This window comes from Chiloscyllium plagiosum, unplaced genomic scaffold (genome assembly GCF_037043375.1).
Source record: "Chiloscyllium plagiosum isolate Xiang-an unplaced genomic scaffold, Cpla_swu_hap1 HiC_scaffold_4, whole genome shotgun sequence".
NCBI classification, from domain to species: Eukaryota; Metazoa; Chordata; class Chondrichthyes; order Orectolobiformes; family Hemiscylliidae; genus Chiloscyllium; species Chiloscyllium plagiosum.
In genome coordinates, this window is record NW_028270142.1 from 122,280,892 (window position 1) to 122,291,078 (window position 10,187).

General features: G+C 39.3%; 1 protein-coding gene across 3 annotated transcripts in view; it reads right to left on the reverse strand.

The window, feature by feature from the left end:
* col22a1 (collagen, type XXII, alpha 1) overlaps nt 1-9,566 on the reverse strand; it is a 284,019-nt gene extending 274,453 nt beyond the window's left edge. For all 3 annotated transcript variants that reach the window (XM_087986621.1, XM_087986620.1, XM_043687857.2), the window contains exons 1-2: nt 9,244-9,566; nt 998-1,122 (exon numbers count right to left, since the gene is read on the reverse strand). In XM_087986621.1, the coding sequence (XP_087842747.1) occupies nt 998-1,085 (88 nt within the window). In that variant the 5' untranslated portion in view covers nt 1,086-1,122; nt 9,244-9,566. The remainder of the gene's footprint in view (nt 1-997; nt 1,123-9,243) is intronic.
* Between the last annotated feature and the right edge of the window lie 621 nt (nt 9,567-10,187).

Sequence of the window (10,187 nt, forward strand, 5' to 3'; positions counted from 1 at the left end):
GAGTATAATCTGAGGCCAATTCATCCACAGAGAGTGATAGAACATCGGCTGCTGTGGGTTTTAAAGTGAAGCTTCGAGAAGCATCCACAGGCATGTATTTCTGCATTGAAGTGGAGGAATTTGTTTAAGTCTGCTGTGGAAATGAGCTGACTTCTCCAGAAACCAGTCTGAGACTGCCAATCGAGTGACTCAGATGGATTGAGCATGAGAGCAGTTGCTGCGCACTGCAGATGAAGTATAAAATTCATTATGAGACATTGCCGTTGGGAAACCATCAACAAGAAAGGTCTGCAAGTGAATTGGTTCTGGTCAGCTTATAAGATCCAATCAATCAATCTGCAGTTAACCTAGTTTGACTTACTAAGGTCTAACTGTTTTAAATCATTCTGCATTGAATTTTTGACAATAAAGCTGTTGGATTTGGAATGAAATTGTTTTTGTTGTAATTCTTAATCTCTTGGATGTTTTAGAAGATTCCAGCGAGCTGTCTGAAACTTTTAAGATCATCCACAGATACTTGAATGCCTGTAACTAAAGTTAGGGTCCCCATAATAGCAAAGAGCAACAACATTAAGAGACCAGCTTGCAAAGGTCCACTGTACGTGGTAAAGTAGTCAGTTAAATTAACACCTCAGCTATATTATGGAGTTGAATGGTCCGTGCAGGAGGAGAATGGAACAACAACAAGATGGCCCAGGTTCAGTGGAAAATGGAAGAAGTTGGAAGACTTTGCACACCGAGTTATTTGCTGAAAGGGCTTTCCATGATGGTGGTACCATTAAAATCAAAATAGAAGTGGACTTGACAATGCAGAGTACAACAATGTTGAACTGAAGGAAGCAGCCAAAGTCCAAATCACCGCAGACATAGAGCAATATCATTTTGTACTTTGTGATTTCTTTAACTTAGTGGGCTGCAGACACAGTTACTGTAGGAGAGATAGGATTTGCATTATAACCGATCATTCATGCTTTTAATAATGAAATGGGCACCATACCTGCTCTCTGTGCATTTGTTTCTTCTCCAGTCCATAACAAGAGAATTATGATAATAACAGAAACTTGAGACATTGCTCGAAGGACCATTCCTTTTTGCAGGGAAGAGATAGAAGGACATTAAACCCTGTAGTAAAATAGGAAGAGGTTAATTGTTGGCTCATTGACAGTTCTCAGCATTCTATTCAACAAATAATAGTGCGGTCATGTGAACTGCAATGATATTGCTAAATACCTAAAATTATGTATTTTAGTGTATCGGATGTTTGAATTTGTGAAACTTACAAATAAAACTAGATTTTATTTTTGCTCTGATCTGCTTCCTCTCTTGAAGAGTTAATCTTCCAAATCATTGTTTTTGGTTGAGATGATAATCTAAGTACAGGTTCCACCAGGGCAGCCAAAACAGCTAAATTCTTGTGGTGATGTGTGAGTGACTGCCCTTGACATCAGGGTAGCATTTAACTGAGTTGGAAGTCAAGGAGGCGTAACAAAACAAAGAATAAAGAACAGTACAGGAGCTGGCCTTTCGACCCGCCAAGACTGCACCGACACATGATGCCTTTGCAAACTCGAACATTTTGCCTCTTTGGAGTCCATATCCCATTATTCCCTGCCTATTCATACATCTGTCAAGATGTCTCTTAAACACAGCAGTTGTATGTGCTGCCATCACCACCTCTGGCAGCGCAGTCCAGGCACTTACCACCATCTGTGTAAAAATAACCTGCCTCTCTCATCTTCTTTAAACTGACCACTTTTCTACCTTAAAACTATGTTCTCTAATAATTGACTTTTTCACTCTGGGAAAAAAAAAAACTCTGATTATCCATGCCTCTCATAAACTTGTAAACTTAGAGTCAATGAGAATTGTGGTAAACTCTCCCTGTTGCCTAGCACAAGCAAGATTGTTCTAATTGTTGAAAATCATTCATCAGAGCTACAGGATACCACTGCAGAGGTTTCTCAGAATAGTATCCATGGCCATTTTCAGCTGGTCATCAATGACCTTCTCTCCAATATAAAGGCAAAAGTAGGATGCTAGGTGATAATTGCTCGACACCATTTGCATTCCTTCTAATTGTGAAGTCTTCATACGAAATACAATAAATCCTGGACCTGATTCAGGCTTGAACTGACAAGAAACAAGAAACATTCAAGTCACAAAATATAGTATCTCCAACATGAGAGAATCCAAGAAATCCCCTTTAATTTTCAATCACTATTGTGGAATCCCTGACTATATGTGCTGACTGGGGATTATCATTGACCAGAAACTGAACTGCTTATATATATATATAAGGCTGCAAGAACTACCCTCCAAAAGTCTCTATTTAAGACACAGTATTATACATTTAAACGTATAGATCAGAGTGGTGCTGGAAAAGCACAGCAGGTCAGGCAGTATCCGAGGAGCAGGAAAATCATCAGGAATGGCTCCTCGGATGCTGCTTGGCCTGCTGTGCTTTTTCAGCACCGCTCTGATCCAAACTCTGGTTTCCAGCATCTGCAGTCCTCACTTTTGCCCATTTAAATGTATAGTCTGGCTCCTGAGTAACTTTTCAACAGACCCCATATTTATCTCCTATACCTACAACTACAGGTTGTGATTTGCCTGTAATGCAATTGGTGAATTGAGGCACAAAGTTATTCTACGATTCCTTCCCTGATTACCTTAAGTCATACTCAAGGTGCTTACTTCAGGTCAAGCAAAAGAGGCTGGATGCCAGGGTAAACTTTTTCAGACCTGATTGTTGATGTTTTAGAGGATGTTTTTCAAAATTATTGCAGGAGGAAAGTCTTGGATTTCAGGATTCCCCTCCTTCTGGACAATGCCCCAAGCCATCCTCCCACCATTGGTGAGCTTTCTGAAAACATCAAAGTGCTATTTCTACCTCTGAATATAACCTCACTCATTCAACCCAAGGACCAGGGTACAATAGCAGCTTTTAAAGCTTATTGTTTAAGATGCATATTCAGGAAGCTGATTGCAGCTACAGTCTGTTCTGCTATAATATAGCAGTTCTGTTCCTGTGTGACCTTGTGTTATAGAAAATCGCACAATAGAAATAACAGGGCACATGGGAAAAACAGGGTTAGGGGAGAACCACCAAAAATATCAGTAAACATTTCAACAAAAGTAGTAGTTAGCCAATACAAAAGGTAGCACAGTCTATGTAAATGTTAAAATCATATATTTTAATGAAATAAAGCAATAAATTTAACACATTAAGGGGTTTCTGAGTTTGCTGAGTTACAGTACTTTATTAAGACTGGGACTGAGGGTCATCATCAGCATCATCATTACTTTCAGATGCAGTTGGATGCAGGGTAATGGCGAAAGAAAATATATAGTCCAGAAGTGTTGTCCTCAGATTGTTTCTTGGGGGTTGGCTTAAAAAAGGCATCCAGTTTTTGCTACTTTGCCATTGTGAAGAAGCTGTTCATGAGGTGTCAGAGTTTATGCCACAAACTGCTTTCCTGCTGCATTCTGCATTGTAGTCATTGTCTTCTCAGAGCTGCAACTGCTTCTTAACCTCCCTCAGGATAGAAGATAAAAGAGAAATGGAAATTTCTCGTGATTCGGCATCCTGGACTTCATCGTCTTCAACTCCAGCTTCAATTTCTCATGCAGCAACAAGTTGTTGTAGATCAGTCTCCACTTCTTCAATCCAACTTGCTTTGTAAGAGCGACATAATGTTAGTTGATTGCTGGAAGCTCCTCTGATGGTTCAATGCCTTTAAAATCATAAAGAAAATCTTGCAGAAGTTTCCGCCAAACTGCAGGGCAAGCTGTCCTTACTGACATCACTCCAGGCCTCCACACTGATGCAAATAGCATTCTTAATGTTAAAGCTCTTCCAAACTTGAAGAAAACTGTCCTCATTATCCCCCTCAGTATAGTTCATTTTGCTATTGTAGGTGTTTCATTAATGCGAAGTCGCTATAACGCGATTGACAAACTGGGAACACTATTTCTACAGTGTGAACTCATAAAACGTGTGTTGGCTGTAATGTGATTACAGCACCAACACTTGAAATGCTATTGCTAAAGCACAATTTTTCTAAAACACAGGGCTGCATAAAAATGCAACCATCGTGTTATTGAAAAATTGACTATATTTCACATACAGCTTTTGGGTTTCAGTCACTGGCTTTTTTATTGTCACTTTAGCACCAAATCCAAGGGGATTGTTAATTAAACAGAACAAGCAACACTGAAAAGATTTCTACTTGGTTAATGTGGCTTCAAAAATAAAAGTAGATGTTAAACTTACTGAATAACCATAATAGAAAGCAGACAGATACACTGATTATACGCTGCAGCAAGGTTTATTTTTAACTAGTTTTGTTGTTTTGAAAATCCCTTTAATCAGACATTAACATGCCAACGTTATATACCAGGAAGGAGCAGGCTGAAGGACAACTTAAACAAATTTTATTGCCTCATTCGAAGCAGATAATATTCTTCAGAGAGAAAACAGCCAAATCTGACTCCAACCTCACAGTCCAGTTGAGGCAAGGTGTTGTTAGTTTGCTCACTTATGCTATGCTGAGATTGTGACCATGCATCTGAAAATAATTTCATGGAACCACTAAGCTAAAAATGATTACAGTAGTATCAGGATCATAGAATCCTATACAGTAGTAAGTTACAGCAAAGGAAGAGGCTTTTCAACTCATCAGGTCCATGTTAGTTCTCTATGGAGTGGTCCAGTCAGTGCCATTGGTTTGTTCTATCCCTACATTCCTGCAGGTTTATTCCCTCCAAGTGCTAATCTAACCTCCTTTTGAAATTACTGATCATCCATGCATCATCCAGACCATTTGCGTCATCAGCAAATAGGAAGTCTTTTTCTTGTTTACTTTATCCAAGCTTGTCATAATCTAATACATCTCTCTCTATTTCTAGTCTCATAAATCTCACCTTGAAATTAATGCCCTCCATCCTGGGAACTTTTCTGATAAATCTCCTGTGCACCCTCTCAATAACCCTGACATACAATCATCTTAAAGTGTGGTGACCAAAACCAGGCACACATTTTGTGCTCAATGTCTCTATTTATGAAACCTGAGACTCCATATGCTTTGTTACAATGCTGTCAATATCTAAAAGCAGAAATTGTTGGAGAAACTCAGCAGGTCTAGCAGCACCTGTGCAGAGAAAAACAGATTAACATTTCTAGTCCAGTAACCCTTAAGGGGTCTTAAGGAATTTCTGTGTTTGCTTCAGATTTCCAGCACCCACAGTTCTTTGCTTTATTTTTATGCTCTCAATGGAATTGGCACATTGCTCACCAGACCAGTGTTTATTGACCAGCCCTAAATGCCTGGAGTACATGATGGCGAGCTGCCTTCTGAAATAGCTGCAATTTTAGTTTAGGTATCCCACAGTTGCTGTTGGAAAGGGAATCTCAGGATTTATATGGAGGGACAGGAAAAGATTGATGATACAGTTCCGAGTCAGGCTGGTGTCATGACCACTAGTACTGGAAATCAAACTCCAGTATTCCCATAGTCATCACAAATGTGAATCATTTTATGCAACTATCCATAGTCTCCAAATTACCTGATGGATAAACACTGGTTAAAATGAAATGCTCAAGTATCTGTATTTAACAAGAAAATAACTATTTATTATGAACAAATTGTCTTGAATCAATGGCAAAAAAAAGATTAAAATTGCTACTGCATGACTCTATAACTTAAACTCTGCCTCTTCTTAAATTCCCAATTTCACAACTAGACAGACTTTTAAGGATGGGAAAGGGGAAAGAAATATCAGGGAACATAGTTCAATAGCGCCAGTCCAGACCACAGGATTCAATAAGTTGCTTTCTTTCACTTCCATTCAATTAAATTATATTGACACAAGGTTGTTTGCGCACTGATGTTCAGTCTTTTCCTCACTGTTTAAGAATTTGCTCCTTTCAGAGTCTCTGGGGGTGGAGGTGAGTGGTTTATAATCTAAAAATGAGCAAAGATCTTTCAGGAGTGAAACTAGGGAACATTTCTGCACATAAAGAGGTGGTGAATGTTTGAAACTCTCTCTCACAAACAGTAATTGATGTAAGATCAATTGTTAATTTAAATTTGAGATTGATACTCAATCCAAAAGTACCAGGGGATACAGAACAAACTCAGCAATATGCTGCTCAGTTATAATATCAATGAAGGATAGCTGGGTTAACAGAAACTCTAAAAAGCCCAAAGTTAAAAATCACACAACACCAGGTTATAGTCCAACAGGTTTAATTGGAAGCACACTAGCTTTCGGAGTGACGCTCCTTCATCAGGTGATGAAGGAGCGTCGCTCCGAAAGCTAGTGTGCTTCCAATTAAACCTGTTGGACTATAACCTGGTGTTGTATGATTTTTAAACTTTGTACACCCCAGTCCAACACCGGCATCTCCAAATCATGTCTAAAAAGCCCACACTTGTTCCAATTTTTCAATATGTTTTTGTAGTTTCATTCCATTATTTGATATTTTACTTAATTTTAACATATTTTCTGAGGGAGCATTTTAATGTGGCGTGATCTCATAACTATTGACACACATTCAGTTCTTGCCCTATGAATACAAACAGATATCGAGGACAGAAATGTTAATATATCAAGGCTGAGCATCTTGATGCAGTCACTGAATTGTGTCCAGGTTTGACTTAAGAAGTAGTCAGCTTGACCTGAGAACCAGTTCTTCTTAAATTGTCTCCCTGAAGGCAGGTCTGATCCACAGCATCATGATGTCTAAAACAGCTAGGGCAAGGGTCCAAACTTAAGCACAACCAGTAACATGGTCCAATCAAATATGATCCATACCAACCACCCAGTCCCTAAGAAGCATAAGTTCCTGTAGCACCACATACTTTATAACAGACATGTTACAGCCTTGATAGTGGTGGTAGAGCTCCAATTTCTTTCCTTTCCACGGCTGATCAAAAATTACTCCTGTGCTTGCTACTTGCAATTATCAAATGCTATAAACAATTTAATAGAAGAATACTTGGAAAATCATGACAGGATTTGGCAGAGTCAGCATACATTTATAAAAGAGAAATGATGCTTGGCCAATCTACTGGAACTTCTCAAGGATATAACTAGTAGACTTGATAGGGAAGAGCCAATAGATATGATTTACTTGCACGGCCAGAAGGCTGTCAAAGCCCCATTTAAGAGATTAACATGCAAAATTAAAGTGCATGGGATTGGAGTGGTGTATTACGTGGTTGGAAGACAGGAAACAAAAAGTAGGAATAAACGAGTCTTTTTCCAAATGGCAGATAGCAACAAATGGGACACTGCAGGTATCAATGCATGGACACCAGCTATTCACAATATATCTTAATGATTTAGATGATGGAAATAAATGTAATATCTCTAAGTTTCTAGCTTGGAGGGACAGCTGTAGGCAGGTTGCAAAGATGCTTCACTGTGATTTAGACAAGTTGAGTGATTGGGCAAATGTATGGCGGATGCAGTGCTATATAGATAAATGTGATGTTATCTACTTCATTCGGAAAATAAGAGGGAGGCAGATTATTGTCTGAATAGTGGCAATTTGGGAATGGGGAAGGTGCAACCAAATGTGAATATCCTTGTACACTAGCCACTGAAAGTAAACATGCAGGTGCAGCAGGTGGTGAAAGAGGCAAATGGTATGTTGGCCTTCATAGTGAGAGGTTTTAAAACCAAAAGGAGGGATACCCTTCTGCAATTATACAGGACCTTGGTGAGACCACACATAGAGTATTGTGCACAGTGTTGGTCTCCTTATCGAAGGAAAGATATTCTGGCTATAGAAAGAGTGTAATGGAAGTTTGCCAGCCTGATTCCTGGGATGGTATGGATTAGTTATGACTATATTCATTGGATTTAGAAGGATGTGGGGGAGTCTAGAGCCAGGGGCCAGAGTCTGACCCCTAATGGTCCACCCCATTAGGGGTGGACCATTAGGACGGAGATTAGGAGAAATGTCCTCACCCAGAGAGTACGGAGTCTGAGATTCTCTGCCACAGCAAGAGGTTGAGGCCAAAACATTGAACATTTTTGGACAGCACGGTGGCTCAGTGGTTAGCACTGCTACTTCACAGTGCCAGGGACCCGGTTCAATTCCTGCCTCAGGTGACTGCCTGTGTGGAGTTTCCTCTGGTTTCCTCCCACCGTCCAAAGATGTGCAGGTCAGGTGAAATGGCTATACTAAATTGTCCACAGTGTTAGGTGTGCTAGTTAGTTGAATGGGTCTAGGTGGGTTACTCTGTAGAGGGTCAGTGTGGACTTGTTGGGCTGAATGGCCTGTTTCCACACTGTAGGGAATTTAATCTAATTTTCAAGAAGGAGTTAGATATATTTTTCAGGGTTAAAGGGGAAAGTGGGAACAGGGTACTGAGTGGCATGATCAGCCATGAACTCATTGAATGGTAGAATACACTCGAAGGATTAAGTCTTATCTTCTATGTTTCTGTAACTTCATCCTCAGTGCAAAGTTTGGTATTTAGGTGGGACATTAGGAAGCCACAGGATGAAGGGCCTGCCTTCTGATGGTAAGACCTGACAGATGATTAGGACATTAGATAGCTGATTTATTAATAGGTATCTTATCCTGATGTAGAAAGGGATACTCTCTCTTAGCATATAGACAGTGGCAGAGTACAGTGCTACATTCTGTCTGCAATAATGAGAACTAGGATGCCCAGATTGGGAAACTGTCTGCAATGGCAGGTATCAAAACTATGACGACAAACATATGCACAGAGACCAGCTTTAAAACTATCAAAGACATTTTCTCATCATGATTCAGTTACATTAGCTGTTCAGACAACTTTTGCTACTCTAACACAGGCGACGGGAGGTAGCAGCTCAAAAGGACCCTGGAGTTGGAAGTCAATCGACGGCCAGATATGCATAAAATGAATGTTTGCCCTCAAAACCTACATTTTGCTTACAGTTCACTTTTAATATCCAACATAATTCAATATAATACCGCCGAACGCATACAGCATCATTGCCCTGAAATAATTAAACACAGCATCACATGGGACATGACAGACGGTGACTGCTCATTTTGAAATAAAAGTTGAAACAAACACCACGGATAATTGTTTAACTACACATGCTGCCAATTATGCCTTTTCACTGAACTTTAAAACAATCATTTAAACTTGGCATTCTCCCAAAATGTAATTCACACTCATTGGAGCATTAAAGTCAAACACAAGTTATTATATTGGTTTCAATTTAAATTCTTACCTGCAATAAAATTCCTTTCCCTTAAAAACTTCTTCCAATTCTTTCAATTCTAATGACCACGAGATAAAAAAGAATAAAAATAAGCAAAAAACGAAAAAGCACCTGACAACTTTGCATTCAGGATTTTAAAGTGACATTTCTCCCCTCAGGATCCAAGAATCCAACTTCTTCCAAGGGGAAAGAGCACTTGAATGTTTTTTTGAGTGTTATCCACCGAACAATTAAATCCTGTTACACACGAAAAACAAGATAAAGTTCACAGTCAACAACCTGTAAAAATGAACGTGCCTTTTCACTATTTCTTTCTCTATCAGTAAATTCCCCATCTCTTGATCATCTTCACTCTCTCGACTTTGGGGGAGAGCTGCCTGTATAAAGTTTCAGCGGCAGTTTATGTCAGCCTATCCAATTATAGCAAACTTTGGGGTATTTTGGTCCTTGTGTATCTGAAACCAACTCATAGCAAGTCAATTAAAACAGAGAACCCGGTTGCTGTCCTTCACTGGCACTTGTGGTTTGCCTCATCCCTAGCCGGGACTTTCTAAGTTCAATATAACATTAAAGATATATGTGTCATCTGATGGGAAACAGATTAAAAATATATATACTTCAGAGCTGATGTTTAAAAAAAATGATAATCCAGCCTCCACGCGGCTGTGCGGATAAATTGCGCCACCTCATGTTCTAGTTTTAAATTGACGATGAAATGAGTGAAGTCGAAAGAGGGGCTCGAACTTTAATTATTAAACGTGATGCTTGTTGAAGTTACAGAAATAAATGAAAGCACAAAACAAAATGCAAATAAAGCAGCATCCTTTGATTCCATGTTTTGAACTGGGATAATATTCCTTGTGCTGACACCAAGATGGTTTTATAATATTCAATATGTATGAAAAGAGAGAGAGATGTAATGTCCTGGCGTTGCTCATAGAGGAGTATGTCAG